The sequence below is a fragment of the Podarcis muralis genome, chromosome 7 (genome assembly GCF_964188315.1).
Source record: "Podarcis muralis chromosome 7, rPodMur119.hap1.1, whole genome shotgun sequence".
Lineage (NCBI taxonomy): Eukaryota > Metazoa > Chordata > Lepidosauria > Squamata > Lacertidae > Podarcis > Podarcis muralis.
This window is the reverse complement of record NC_135661.1, coordinates 80,993,189-81,008,630: the sequence shown is the minus strand read 5'-3', so window position 1 is coordinate 81,008,630 and position 15,442 is coordinate 80,993,189. Positions and strand designations below refer to the sequence as shown.

Below are 15,442 nucleotides of genomic sequence, written 5' to 3'. Positions count from 1 at the left end.
TCCTTTGAAGTAGACTTCTTTTGAGGCAGCCTAGAATAGCATTAGCTTTTTTTGCTGCTGCGTCACACTGTGGACTCATGTCAAGCTTGTGGTCTACTAAGAGCCTTCTCACACGTACCTTGGACATTTCTGCCCTTAATCCAAAGAGTTCCTGCAAACCCGATTCCACCACGACACCCCCCCCCCCAATTGTGCTCACCTTCCTTCTACTAACCATTTCTTGCTGTTTGTTTTTTAAGTACCGTATTTTTCGCCCTATAGGACGCACTTTTTCCCCTCCAAAAATGAAGGGGAAATCTGGGTGCATCCTATGGGGCGAATGCAGGCTTTCGCTGAAGCTTGGAGAGCGAGAGGGGTCGGTGCGCACCGACCCCTCTCGCTCTCCAGGCTTCAGGAAGACATCCGCAGCCTAGGCAGCCCTGCGGGAGTTCCCGCAGGGCTGTCTAGGCTGCAGATATTAGCCTGGTTCCCGGAGCGCCGGGCGCGCTGAAAGCAGAGCTCCCGGCGCTTTGGGAACACATCCGCAGCCTAGGCAGCCCTGCAGGAGGTCCCGCAGGGCTGCCTAGGCTGCGGATAGCAGCCTGCCGCCCGGTGGGCGGGGCGCCCTGAAGCAGAGCGCTCCTCGCACTGGGCATACATCCGCAGCGTGGGGAGCCCTGCAGGAGTTCCCCGCAGGGCTCCCCATGCTGCGGATAGCAGCCTGCCACCCGGCGGGCGAGGCGCCCTGAAGCAGAGCGCCCCTTGCGCCGGGCAGACATCGGCCAGCCCCATAAGCTCGGGGGACAGCAGGGAGGCGCAGTGCCGCCATCCCGCTGTTCCTCGACCTGGTTCGGTTTCCCCGACCTGCTTTTGGGGGGGGAATAATGGGGAAATTTTTTTTCCTTTATTTCCCCCCCAAAAAACGAGGTGCTTCCTATGGGACGGAGCGTCCTATGGGACGAAAAATACGGTAAAGAGTGGATACTAATGCTTCTTGCTCCATAAAACAGTTAAGCAAAAATATTTGCCATATTGTGCATATGAGGAAGAAAATATGGACCCTGGGGTCTAAGATTGCAAACTGCTATTGGTTTATTGATATTCTAACATTAGGGACGCGGGTGGCGCTGTGGGTTAAAACCACAGAGCCTAGGGCTTGCTGATCAGAAGTTTGGTGGTTCAAATCCCTGCGATGGGGTGAGCTCCCATTGCTCGGTCCCTGCTCCTGCCAACCTAGTTCAAAAGAATGCCAAAAAGTGCAAGTAGATAAATAGGTACCACTCCAGCGGGAAGATAAACGGCGTTTCCGTGTGCTGCTCTGGTTCGCCAGAAGCGGCTTAGTGTATACATTTTATGAAATAAAATGAAATAAAAGTTGACCCAAAGAGGAAAAACCAGATATGCCCTTGTGTCCTTGATGATACAGAAATCAGCTGGGGAAGCTCATCCCCACCCACCCCCAGCACAGGAGAGGTCAAGCATCTTCTGATGATATCGAACATGGGTAGGCAAAGTAAGGCCCGCGGGCCGGATCTGGCCCAATCGCCTTCTAAATCCGGCTTGCGGACAGTCCAGGAATCAGCATGTTTTTACGTGAGTAGAATGTGTGCTTTTATTTAAAATGCATCTCTGGGTTATTTGTGGGGCGTAGGAATTTGCTCATCCCCCCCCCAAAAAAATATAGTCCGGCCCCCCACAAAGGGACAGTGGACCGGCCCCCTGCTGAAAAACTTTTCTGACCCCTGATACAGAATCATAGAGGGGAAAGGGAACTCCTGAGCACAGCTGTCAACTTTCCCCTTTTCTTGCAAGGAATCCTATTCGGAATAAGGGAATCTCTCTTAAAAAATGGGAAACATTGACAGCTATGCTCCCGAGGGTCATCTAGTCCAACCCCCTGCGATGCAGGAATCTCAACTAAAGCTTTCCTTACAGATGACTGTTGAAGGCACAGCTGCAGGGAGAGGCTGGCTGAAGGAGTTGTCAAACCCATCTAAGCAATGGGAAGACGATGAAAATGGAAGTCTAATTCTTGGTGCAAACTCTCCCTCCTCCTGTAAGGACACCATTAGATGGAGATATACCCCTTTCCCTTTCCAGCGGGGCAGCTCACAACTCCCGGGCCTCAACGTGCGGAAGGGAAGTGATTCCTAGTGGTTAGAGCACACAGAATATTTTTCCCCCTCTCTCTCTCGCGAAGGAGCCTGGGCTCTTAGACCGAGACGCCCTTTCACCTTCCTCCCCGCCGTCTTTTCTCTGTCCTTCCCTACGCCTCTCTCTCCCCCCTCCCGGACAGCTGTCTCATCCGTTCCCGCACGTGTCCCGTCTTGTCCAGAGAGGAGGCTCCGGTTACATAAGCCTCATATCGGACGCCTCGCTTTTTCCATCTCATGCCAAGACCTGGGGGTTGGGGGGGGGGTTGGGGGGGGGAGGAAGACGCAGACAGACAGGCAGCTGGTATATGGGGAAGAGGCGAGGGGGGGCACACAGCTCCGACCTCCCGCCCGCCCCCACTTCCTGCTGCTGCATTGTAAGATATACCATTACATCCTCTGCAATTTTAAACCATGTATTAATTGGCAATGGGGGGGAGGGACGGAGATCACACGCTCGGGGTGTGGTTTGTCGGGGAGGGAGGGGGAACGCATTGTCCCCCCCACCTCCAGCATCTCCACCACTTAACATCTGGGGCTCTTGGGTGGTGTGACTTGTGAATACTGTTAGAAATTTTTTTGGGGGGGATACCCCCTAAACCCTAGGAATTAATAAGGAATCCACCTGCAGCCTGGTGCAAAAATATTACACGAGGGGGGAGGTTGCGGCTTTCCTTACCCCTCTGGGGACTTTATAACGGGTCTACAGCCCAAGTTTCCAGTCCTCTTTGTCCTTCCCTCTTCCCCCTCCCGAGTCAGGAGGTCTGCAAATCCTGTGATTCAGCTAAAAGTAGCATAAATGCTGACTCCGATTAATAGATAGATCTGTCCCTTCGCAGCAGCTCCCAAGCGATCTCGGCCCTGGACCCGCCGCCCCCCCCCCCCGGATCCTCCAGCACGTCTGGCGCCTGCACCCATGATCTCCACGTGTCGGGGTGCTCAGCATCGCCCCCAAAACCAGAACACTCCGAATTAGGATCGTTGCTCCTCCAATACCGTTAGCAACCCCCACCCCCTTTCTCTTCCCCGCCCGCCCCAGCCTTCCGCAACTCCTCCCTTTGTGTGGGGCGAGGGAAGGGGATCCTGCTGCCTCGGTTCCCGCAGCAGAACCACTTTCCTTCTGCCCCGTTTGGTTGCATGAGATGGAAACCCCGCGATGGAAGCGCAGGAAAAAGAGGGCGCGCACTTCGACTCGAGGTTGCCCCCGCGTGTTCGCCGTGAGGATTGCGTCGGTTCCTTCAAAGAGAGTTGCGGGTTCCTTCTGGGGTCGTCTCCCCTCCCACGCCTCTGAGGGATTATTAAATACAATGTCCGGGGAAGCGCTTCTCCTTCTCCTTCTCCGCACTAGTGCCACAGGTGTACCTAGGCTCCTTTGAACCTTTGACGAGGAGCTGTATCAGCGCCCTCCCCCGCCCAATCCTTGCACCCTTGGCAAGCAGTGGCAAGGAGTTCCATCGGCACACCCAGAGGAGCCTGCACGCCTCCCCCAAGCAGAGAAATGGCCCAGGAATGTGCCGAGAGATGTAATTCAGATCGGTTCTGGGAGAAAGGTGGGATATTAATTAGTATTCATCATAATATTTTCCAGAGAGGGGTAGCAAAAACAGCAAAGCACACCCCCCCCACACACACATCACAGGAATGTCATTTAAAAGTGTCTTAACATCTGCAAATATCAAGGATTTACCCCAAAGTTAACATGACCAACGATTTCTAACCAGAAAGAAAGCACCACAGCACAAGCCCCGTCGTCCATGTCCCCTCAAAAGGCGTAATCAGCATTACATCAACATTTTAACATATGCCTTTTATAAGTCTCATTTGGATATCTATTTGGATCAGGGCCGGCCCAGCTACGAGACAAGGTAAGGTGGTCGCCTCGGGCAGCAGGATCCACAGGGGCAGCAGATCCCAACAGTGGCATAGCATGAGTTGCCAGGGCCCGGGGCAAGACAACTATTGCACTCCCTAACCTGTGACGGCACCTGCATGGCAACTGCAGCCTGCCCATCTCCTTGATTGCCCCCCCCCCAACCATTTCCCCCTTTCCACCTTCAGTTCAATGCAGATGACAGCCACCGGCAGAATATAAAATAAAAACAAATGATATAAACAGCCCAACAAAATATGTGCCTTTCACCCAATGGAATAAGTGAAGGCTTTGGGAGGAGAAGGAGAGCATGGGAGCGCAATTGTGGGACCCGAATGGGTGGGATTTGCCTCTTGAGAGAGGCCCTGACTAAGGAAGAGAGCGTGCTATTTATTTTCTTTGGAAATTTTGTGCCCCTAATAATTTTGTGCTGCTCCTGTGCCCCCACCACATTTGCACCACTGGATCCCAATGCAAAATTTTATTCCCCACTTCCTCCTGACGAAGATTTCCCCTCACCTCTTCTTCCCTGGTGAGGGGGGCGGGCCGGGATGCCATTTTGTGGTTTACTGCAAGTGCCAAAATGTCTTGGGCTGGCCCTGATTTGGACAAATGAACTGCTTCTATTAATATATATATAAGTCAGGACTGATGGATTTTAAAAATTGCCAATGTGAGCTGACGCTGTTCCTTTCTTTTGGTGGTATTTGCATTCTGAAAATAGCACTGAAAAGAAAGCGGCCTTTTGAGATCGATCCTGAAATTCCTATAGCCATCAGAACATTTGAATGACAAAGTCACAAGAGGGGGGGAAACCCTGGCCAATGTTTATCAGTAATAACAACAATTAGGGAACCAACCTCGGACTTTCCGTGGGGGATAAAAAAGTTAATGGGCATTTCCATACAAATGGTCTGTGCCGCACCGTGTCATGTGATCGATGATGCTGAACGGGGCTTACCTCCCCCCTTCCCCCGCAATATTTTATTCAAGTTGGCATTGCTGTATGAAACTCAACATGAACATTTCCCTTAGAATGGCCATGGCGCCCACCTGATGGGTACCAGAACTGAGTTCTGGAGAGTTCCAGCTGGGGGGAAAAGCCCTGGTTCAGCAGAAAGTGGAGATGATGGATGTCAGCATGTTTTAAATACCGTATTTTTCGCTCTATAAGACGCACCAGACCACAAGACGCACCTAGTTTTTGGAGGAGGAAAACAAGAAAAAAAATATTCTGAATCTCAGAAGCCAGAACAGCAAGAGGGATAACTGCGCGGTGAAAGCAGCAATCCCTCTTGCTGTTCGGGCTTCTGGGATAGCTGCGCAGCCTGCATTCATTCCATAAGACGCACACACATTTCCCCTTACTTTTTAGGAGGGAAAAAGTGAGTCTTATAGAGCAAAAAATATGGCAATCCTTTTTTTAATGTAACCGGCAGATGGGAAGTTTATTTTCTTTTTGTATCTTTCTCTAATGTTTATTTTTCTTTTGTCTTTTTTTATCTTTATCTTTTCTCTGTTCTTATTGTCCCTTTCCTTCCACCCTCTTTCTTTGGTGTCCTACATCCAGGGCCTTTCTTAAGGTCCAGAGATTATATACTTATGAAGGTGGTTGATGGGTGAGAGCCAGAGGAACGTCTGTCTCACAGGCTGAGAGGCTGAGAAATGAATAGAAAGATCCTAGGTGAGAGCAGGGGAGAGTTGCTGTCCTCTGTGGATGTGTTAAGGCAGGGGTCAGCAAACTTTTTCAGCAGGGGGCCGGTCCACTATCCCTCAGACCTTGTGGGGGGCCGGACTATATTTTGAAGGGGGAAAACGAACAAATTCCCAGAGATGCATTTTAAATCAAAGCACACATTCTACTCATGTAAAAACATGCTGATTCCTGGACCGTCTGTGAGCCGGATTTAGAAGGTGATTGGGCCGGATCCAGCCCCTAGGCCTTAGTTTGCCTACCCATGCGTTAAGGGCTAAGAATTACTTTTAAGAGAGGACACCGTATTCTACTAGTTCGATTTGTATTTTTCTGCAGCTGCTATTTTGCTGTATTATGGGGGGGAATTGATAAAAATCTCATTTAAAAAAGAAGAAGGTTTGAACAATGATGTTTGCATTAGTCTGCACACATATTCACATGATGGAAAATGCATGCCAGGAAAGGCTGGCCATAGCATGAGGCAGAATGAGTCAGCACCCGCTGAGGAGGCACAGAGAGGACAAGGCCATGTTTGCCACCATGTGGTCTAGCCTACCGGCTCCTGGGTACAATTTTTCGTCAAAATTAAAATTCAGTTGACAATCTGGCACGATTTAGTACACAGACCAGGGTCAGGGAAAGGCAGCACCTATATAAGCACCATAAAGTAAAAGTGCATTTAAAAGCAGCACCGGCCCAGTCATTAGGCATGGTAAGGTCGCTGCCTCAGGTGGCAGAAGCCAACCGGCGACACCCTCACTGCCTGCCCTGTCACCTCCTCTGCTGGTGGAGAGGTGCCGCCGCCACCAGCGTCGATTTCAGGCAAAATCGCACGAGATCTCGCCGCGTAATCTCAGCCTGCCTGAAATGGGTGCCACCCGGCGGCAGAGCACGGGGTAGCTGTGGTGGTATGAGCAGGAAAGTGGCGGCAGGTGTGGTGGCAGCAGCGGTAGTGGCAGGGCCACACGCAGCATTTCCCCTCAAGCAGCGGAAAAGGACACACCACTAATAATAATAATAATAATAATAATAATAATAATAATAATAATTTATTTATACCCCGCCAAACTGGCTGGGTTTCCCCAGCCACACTGGGCGGCTCCCAATCAAGTGTTAAAAAGAATACAGCATTAAATATTAAAAACTTCCCTAAACAGGGCTGCCTTCAGATGTCTTTTAAAGACATCTAAAGCTGCTTATTTCCTTCACATCTGAAGGGAGGGCGTTCCACAGGGCGGGCGCCACTACCAAGAAGGCCCTCTGCCTGGTTCCCTGTAACTTGGCTTCTCGCAGTGAGGGAACCGCCAGAAGGCCCTCAGAGCTGGACCTCAGTGTCCGGGCTGAACAATGGGGATGGAGATGCTCCTTCAGGTATACAGGACCGAGGCCCCATGTTTGAAGCACATTGTCATCGCCCCCCCCCCAAACTGTAAATTAGTCTCTCTAACCCAGGGCAACCCTTTCCAGCATGTGCTACAGCTCTAGGGATGAAAGTCATGTGCTCCAAGCAGAGGCGTAGAAGGGGGTTGCAGGGTTGCAGTCCGCCCCGGGTGTCATCCTTGAGGGGAACCTATGAACTAGATCCTCTCTGCAAAAGCAATTTTACCTGAACTGCAGGCAATTATAAATCCACACAGGGCAATAGGTTTGCCAATGTATTACATACACTGATGTTCCTTCTGTGTTTTGTATTTTGCATGCAATGTGTTCCTGCGCAGAGCCAGCTTCTGGCGCGACTCCTGATCACTTGCTTTTCATACGGTTTACCTGTGAGACCGCATCACCTCATACATATGTCCATGCAACTGCTCCAGTCTGTGGAATTGGTTAAAGGGGCCATAGATTCCTCAAACCGCTTCTGGTGCAATGGGACATCATGACAAGTGCCAGAGCACACGGAAACGCTGTTTACCTTCCCACTGCAGCGGTACCTATTTATCTACTTGTGCTTGTGTGATTTTGAACTGCTAGGTTGGCAGGAACTGGGAGAGAGCAACAGGAGCTCACCCCGACGCGGGGATTTGAACTGCTGACCTTACAATCAGCAAGTTCAAGAGGCTCAGCGGTTAGACCGTAGCATCAAGCCATAACTAGATTAAAGAAGGGGATGCCACCTGGTGTTTAAAAGTGGGCACTGCAAGGCATTCCTCTAATGAAGGGTAATTACATGTCTGCTTGAGAAATTCCAGTGTGCAACACATTACAGAAATACAAGCAATGCTTCACCTTTTTTTTTTACATTTTCCTTTTTCCCTCCCCCCTTCTTTCTCTTTGCTCCCGTTTCCTTTTAAGTTAGATTTTTTTAAAAAATTATTTTATTCTGGTGTATTAGAAAAATATATACTTTGTATTGGGTATACATGTCTATATAGCTTTTGAGAAGTATTGATAAAAATTCAAAATGTTAAAATAAAAATGCATTTTCCTTAAAAATAAATAACAGTAAGCTGCTGATAGACCACCACACTCAAGCATGCCTGAGAAGACAGAATGGACTATATGCAATTTGGAACAATCTAGATTTTTAAAAGCTGAGGTCAACCATATACAGTGGTGCCTCGCAAGACGAAATTAATTTGTTCCGCGAGTTTTGTCGTCTTGCGATTTTTTTCGTCTTGCGAAGCACGGTGTCGGGAAAGTTTTGGAAAAGCTTCAAAAATCACCAAAGTCTTCAAAAACCTCAAAAAAGGCTACCAAACCACGTGCTATGAGTTGCTCCTCGAAGTCAAGTCGCAACTGTATTAACGGTGTTAAGAAAAAGGAAACAAACTTGCAAGACGTTTCCGTCTTGCGAAGCAAGCCCATAGGGAAAATCGTCTTGCGAAGCAGCTCAAAAAACAAAAAACCCTTTCGTCTAGCGAGTTTTTTGTCTTGCGAGGCATTCGTCTTGCGAGGTACCACTGTAGCAGGGATGTTTTAGACCCCAGCCCAATTGTTAGGTTCCAAATACCATAAGACCTAGAGAAAGAGGGACCTAGCTTTAAAACTATTATTAATAATAATTCCCCACCCAAAAGCCCCAAAGCCCAGGAAGAGACCTTGGGCCAGCTGTCATTTCTCAGTATAGTCCAACTGATCTCACAGGGTTGTTGTGATGCTAAAAGCTCACAGACTGGATCCAGGTGCTCTTGGAGGAAATAGATTTTCTGGATCCATTTCCACCGGGGTTTCGGTGCGGTTTTGGCGAGAGGTGAGGAAATGTGCCCCTGTTAATTCTCCTCGACCTCTCAACAGCTTTTGATACAATCGACCATGGTACCCTTCTGGAGCGGCTGTCCAAGTTAGGGGTGTGTGTGGCACCACTTTGTGGTGGTTCCGGTCCCACCTGGGTGGACATTTCCAGAGATTAATGCTGGGGGGGGGGGTGTTGTTGGCCCTGTGGAGCCTTCAATGTGGGGTTCCTCAAAGCTCAATTTTATCCCCTATGCTGTGTAACATCTGCATGAAGCCGCTGAACGGGGTCATTTCGGAGTACGTTGTCATCAATATGCTGATGACACACAGCTCTACGTCTCCTTTACATCTGCAGCTGAGGCAGTGGATGCGGTGGACCATTGCCTTGCCTCGATAATGGACTGGATTACAGCCAATAAACTGAAACTCAATCCAGATAAGACTCAGGCACTGTTAGTGGCTGGTTCCCTAGACCTGATGGCTGGGAGGGTGCCTGCTCTTGATAGGGTTACACTTCCTCTGAAGGAGCAGCTTCATAGCTTGGGGTACTCCTGGATCCTTTGCTGTTGCTTGAGGCTCAGATGGCCTCAGTGGCCCAGATCGCCTTCCATCAGCTTCAGCTGGTGGCCCAGCTACACCCCTATCTGGACAGGGACAGCCTAACTACTGTTGTCTATGCTCTGGTAACCTCAAGGTTAGATTACTGCAATTCGTTATACGTAGGGCTGCCTCTGAAGTTGGTTTGGAAACGCCGGCAGGTGCAGAATTCAGCGTCCAGGTTGCTCACTGGGGCAAGATGGTTTGAGCATATGACACTGATCTTGGCTCTGGAAACTAAGCCTCCTGGTATTGTCTGAGAGAAAATGATTTCCCTAAGCTTTGTTGAGATAAAACCAAGCTGAGATCTAAAGCCAGGCTCTGCCAGCTCCATATCTCAAGCCTTTCATACTAGCCTATGTGAATCCACAAGCCACTTCATGTTTACCTTTAAAGTGTGAGTTAAACCCTACATTTTGTGTACAAGGGAAGAAAACGAAGACACCACCAAATCCTGCATACGTTTCCTCATGAAAAGAAATCATATATTTATTTACATTCTCTCCAATGTAAGACAGGAGATTGTCTTGTGTAGAAGCCTTTTAAAACTGCAGAACAACATGGTTAATGGCTGTGCCAATCAATAATAAGTGTCAATCCATAAAAATGTCCCTCTCCGTTGTAAAGAGAAGAAAGAAATGGGAGCTGGCATGCTGACTAAAATCAAGTGGAGGCTTTCGTCTTGTTGATGAAAATTACCTCAGACAAGATGTTTTGTTCGAAAGCCCTCCGAAATGCTGAGGTTTCCCTGTAATCAGCTTTTGGACATTCTCCCATGACACAATCCTAAGCCACACCGATCATTTCATGGCAGACTGCGTATGTGTTGCATCGAGCCCTGGCTAGCAGTGAGGTTTTAACAGGCCGCTTCTATATCGTCCTGGACTTGCAGCAGTGAAGTCTCCAGACACCGACTAACTGAGCCCAAGCGCTGGCACTGAATATGCACAAACACTCCAGCTGCTCAAAGAACAAAGCTCTAGGAATGTTTCCCGTTTCTGTGGGAGAAGGAAAAATATGTTTGGCAAGGTCCCTACTGACAAGAACAACTTCCTGAGGCTAGCCAAAGGCTAAGGAAAGAAGCTTGGGAAGAGATGTGCGACAGAGTGGCCAGAGGAAAGATGCTGAGTAAGTCTGGAAATTAGGATTTTGAGGGATGGATGCCTGGAAGAGGAAGTGAATTGGAAGGAGGGGCAGGGAGGACAAGGAGCTGAGGCAAAGAGGAAATAAAGGGAGGGGAATCTGTAGAAATATTCCTGTGCTAAAGGTCAGAGAGATTTATGTCACAGGGTCAAAGGGGGAAACAGGAGCGTGAAGGAACTGGGCAAATGGGTTCAAGAACAAGGGCTGGTGAACAGAGTGCTGAAGAGAAGACTGTAACTCCCATCAGCACCAGCTGGTTTGGCCTATGGTCAGGGATGATTGGAGTTGAAGTCCAAAATGTCTGGGAGTCACCATTGAGGGAAATGCCGGTATATTTTATGTTGAGCGTATCGTCCGGCCGCTACACACAGAACAGAAGCTTGAAAATCACCACTATATTTGAATCTCTTTTGCCTTCATCAGAAAAAACAAAACATCATCAATTTATCTCAATACACTTTGTATGAGAACTTTCATCATGTGTGTGTGTGTGTGTGTGTGTGTGTGTGTGTGAACTTACAGGTTTCCTGTACAGGGATGTAATTAGTATTACTCAAAGCTCAACCTTCTAATTATTTCTGGAATCTAATGTATGAATGGGGGGTAAAAAAAAATACCCAGCAATGCATTAAAATTGAACATTTGCTGTCCTTTAGCGGTACCTTGAAATCAGCTGCCCGAGGTGGCATCCTTTCTCCGGCCTGCCTAAGAGCAGGGCCGGCACCAACTGAAATGCCTGTAATGTGTTCGTACCGATTTTCCTCTCCCTTTCTTCTTATTTTTAAACACATTTTTGTTACAATTGTTCTATGGATCAGAGAAAAGGGGTACACTCTGCAGTTAATTTCTGTGAGTATGATGAAACGATTCAGATTTTCAGTGATTGTGCATTATTTAATCTCCCCCTAGGAAGATGTTTGAAACGCGTTAAAAAAATCCGAAAGGCCATTTTGTCAACAAAGTTTTGTGCATCCTTTGACTTTGCTTTCTTGGCTTCATTTCACAAACTGCTGTTTCAAGCAAGCAGGGCTTAAAGGTAAAGGACCTCTGACAGTAAAGTCCAGTCGCAGACGACTGGGGTTGCGGCGCTCATCTCGCTTTAGAGGTCGAGGGAGCTGGCGTTTGTCCGCAGTTTTTCTGGGTCATGTGGCTAGCATGACTAAGCCGCTTCTGACACAACGGAAAACCGAAACCAGAGCAGCGCACGGAAACGCCATTTACCTTCCCACTGGAGCAGTACGTATTTATCTACTTGCACTTTTTGGCGTGCTTTCGAACTGCTAGGTTGGCAGGAGCTGGGACTGAGCAACGGGAGCTCACTCCGTCGCGGGGATTCGAACCGCATACCTTCTGATCGGCAAGCCCAAGAGGCTCAGTGGTTTAGATCACAGCGCCACCCGCGTCCCAAGCAGGGCTTAGGGAAGGAAAAATGATGGATTATGTGTGCTGATGTTTGCAGGTGTCCACACATGGGGTTCCCCCGCCCCGCCACGGACGTGTACCAAGCTGCCCCCACCATTAGCACAAAGTAATAATTCTCTCCCATCACTCACATAAAAGAATCAAGTATTTTCACGTTTATTTGTCTTTTGGGGTTGCCACTAAAGTCTCCAGTTTTTGGCTTCTATAGAAATTTCTCCAAAAAGAAAAAGAAAAAATCTTTTTTGAAAGAATGAAACAAAAATTAAAAAAAGACAGACAAGACGTCATGGGGAGGGGCCCCCACAGACCAAATCCTTGCTCCCCACTCTCTTCTGCTTCCAGGGTCCTGTGCGGTTCACTTCCCCCACCCCCACCCCAAAAGCTGGGTTGGTTCGTTACCTCTGTTGGGGTCTTTATCTTCCCACTTGCCCCCTGTTTTTTTTAGTTCTTGGTCCTGTGTTACTTCAGGTTGGTTTGTTAAAAGCGTGGAACCCGGCAGGCCCCACGACTCGTCAGAAGGCGGCTTAGTTGACCCTGAGTTCAGTCTCCATCGCCAGTGTACAGTTTGCTTGCACGCAACCCACCTTGCGGCAGGTTTAGGTTTCTACGCCGCTAACTGGACCTTCCGGCCAGGGGTCCCGGCCTTCCCCCCACCCCGGAAAAAGAAGGCGAACTGTCCCTTTGCCCCGCAAATAGCTGGAGGTATTCATTTCCCAGCAGGCACGTGGCGGGGGCAGTGTGGGATCCCGAACCCCTTTTGGCACCTCTGCTTAAGCAAACTCCCTCCACGGGGCGAAGGAATGGGGAGGAACAGCACAAAAAAGGGGGGGTTGTGGTTGCAGCTGCACTGTGGAAGGGGTAGGAGGAGCTGGAGGGGGGCAAGGCCGACAGGGGTGGGGTGGGGTCTGTGTCTGCGGATATTGGTTTTCATATCCCTTTCCCTCATAGTAAGAGGCTCAGGAAACTGTCCATCTGCAGCGTCAGAAACAAGCTGCCACAGATCTAATCACCACAACGGCGAGGTTCAACTGGGGCTGGGGTGGGGGGCATGTATGTCTCTTTCCCACGAGAAGTGGGGGTTAGAAAAGGACTCTCTCTCTCCCCCTTGGATTTCGAGAAGAGCTGTGGCCTTCTTTTTTGGGAGGCAGGAGGGCCGCAAAGATATCCACACACTACCCCTAGGGCAAGGGATTATGCGCCAGGGTGTGCGCGGGGAATTCCCCTCAGGCCTGGGTCCCCCAAATCAGGGCATACGCATAGCGTACATGTCTTAAGAGCAGGCGCCTCCGCACGAGAGCGAAGGCAGGGCCGAGGTGGGGCAGGGGGCCAATAAGCACGTGGGGCGGGCGTCACTCCTGCCCGCTGAGTTCGCGGGGGGCTCCCCGGCGCGGAGTGCCCTCCTCAGAAGGCGGGGGCCCCCGAGGCGGCGGGGGAGCTCCCCGAAGAGTCTGGATGCGCCGGCACTCGTGGCAGATGCGGACGTGGGTGCAAGGCCGGGGGGTCTCCTCCAGGAGGCGCTGTGGCCCCGGCTCAGACACCAGAGTCCCCGAGTAGAGCTTGCCGTTGCTGAGGCGCATCTCTCGGACGGAGCGCAGCGACAGGGCGCCTCGGGTGGCGTAGTGGCGCCGGCGCCGGCGGGAGCGGGTCGGCTTGCGGCAAGAAACGGCGTGGCGCAGCTCTCGCAGCATCTCCTGGCACACCGAGATCTGTCGCGAAGGAAGGAGCAAGCAGTGAGGAGGTGGGCGCCACCCTAAGCATACCTTCCAACATTCCTCGGGTGAAAATAAGGACCCCTCCCATTTTTCTGCATGCCCTTGTTTCCCCGGCCATATATACTTGTGTGGTGGCAGTGGCCGAGACTGAGAAGCCATGTTAAACTTTGCACAATACCACAGAGAGCACCCAGTGTAATGTTGCTACATTAGGCGGCTTGGGGCATTGTGGGTAATTTAACACAGCGGGCAGCATTTCAGGACCAGCCCCTGCCCACTTGTGGGGCACCAATGGAGGAAGGCATGCTTCTTTGGCCCTTCTGGCATCTCATTTCATAGCTGCCCTGCCCTTCTACTTGCACCCTGACCAGGGTTTCCAAGCAGCAAGTATTTTACTGATCCAGCCCATCAGTAAACGGGGCCTAAAAAGTTGATAAACTTTGTATTTTGCCCTAGGAGATTCTACCTCAACCCTATTCCTCAGTTTTCAGATGCTTGCAGGTTCCGCTGCGACTTGACCGTGCTACGCTTACCCAGAAAAAACAGTATTTTTTGAAATGAAAGTGTTGCTGGCAAACCCAGCTTCCAAATCACTGAGGTATTATCCACTTGTGTCTCACGACACAAACAAGAATATGAACACAGACTACCTTCAAATCACAAGAGGTTTTTTTAATTTAAAAAAGTCAATGCTGAGATAGAGAACAAAGATCCACCTCTGCACTTACAGGGCAAGGTATTGACCTTTGACCCCTGTGGGATTCCCCAGCATCTAGTAACCATAGATAGACTGCCTCTGAACACAGGGGTTTGTCTTTGAACTATGATGAATAGAGATGTGGGGAAATTTCAGCAGGAACAGAAATGGCCACAGTTAATTTATTTGTCTTGTGTTTAGAACGGAACTCAATCTGTTATGTACTGAGTTGAATAGGATCCAAAGTGCAGCAGTCTGATTGGTCTTAGAACAATAGGATCCAAAATGCAGCAGTCTGATTGGTCCTAGAACAATAGGATTCAGAATGCAACAGTCTGATTGGTCCTAGAACAATGCAGCAGTATGATTGGTTGGCAGGAACCACCCAATCATGCTCCAGATAGAAGTGAATCCACAACCTGATTGGCTTACAGTAGAATTCCGGAATTAGCCAATCATGTGCAGCCCATTGTGTAAATAATGTATATAAAGCAGATACTGTGAGGGGACTTTTATTCATTCCTCCTCACCACTATGAGCTGAATAAAGAGCATGAAATCACTTTGCGACTCTGAGTATATTTCACAATCCATCAGATAGATCAGTATTCACTTGTTGCTGCTGCTTTCAGTCTGAAAATGATACCTAATTCATTGTCCACCGCCACTTCCTTTGCAGTGAAATGAATGGGATGGAAAAATGAAGCGACAACATAATTTACGTAATTAATTACCTAAGTTACGTAGTTCCATTACAGCAGACAGAGAGACAAATAATATAGTTTTCAAGGTGAACTGCAGCGGAATGGAAGCAGTGTTTATGCGAGGAACAGAGGGCAATACAGAAAATTATGCCTTATTAATAATGTTTGATAGACCTAGTCTGGGTTCATTTAATCCTTTAAAAATATAATTTATTCAGAAACTGGGTAGTATTTTCCCTAAGTACTACTGCTTGAATAAATCCAACCTGTCCTGCTGGAATAAATTCTTCTGAGCC

General features: G+C 49.2%; 1 protein-coding gene across 2 annotated transcripts in view; it reads right to left on the bottom strand.

The window, feature by feature from the left end:
* Positions 1-12,168: 12,168 nt before the first annotated feature.
* GRIK5 (glutamate ionotropic receptor kainate type subunit 5) overlaps positions 12,169-15,442 on the bottom strand; it is a 97,648-nt gene continuing 94,374 nt past the window's right edge. For both annotated transcript variants that reach the window (XM_028742288.2, XM_028742287.2), the window contains one exon: positions 12,169-13,740. In XM_028742288.2, coding sequence (XP_028598121.2) covers positions 13,384-13,740 — 357 coding nt within the window. In that variant the 3' untranslated portion in view covers positions 12,169-13,383. The remainder of the gene's footprint in view (positions 13,741-15,442) is intronic.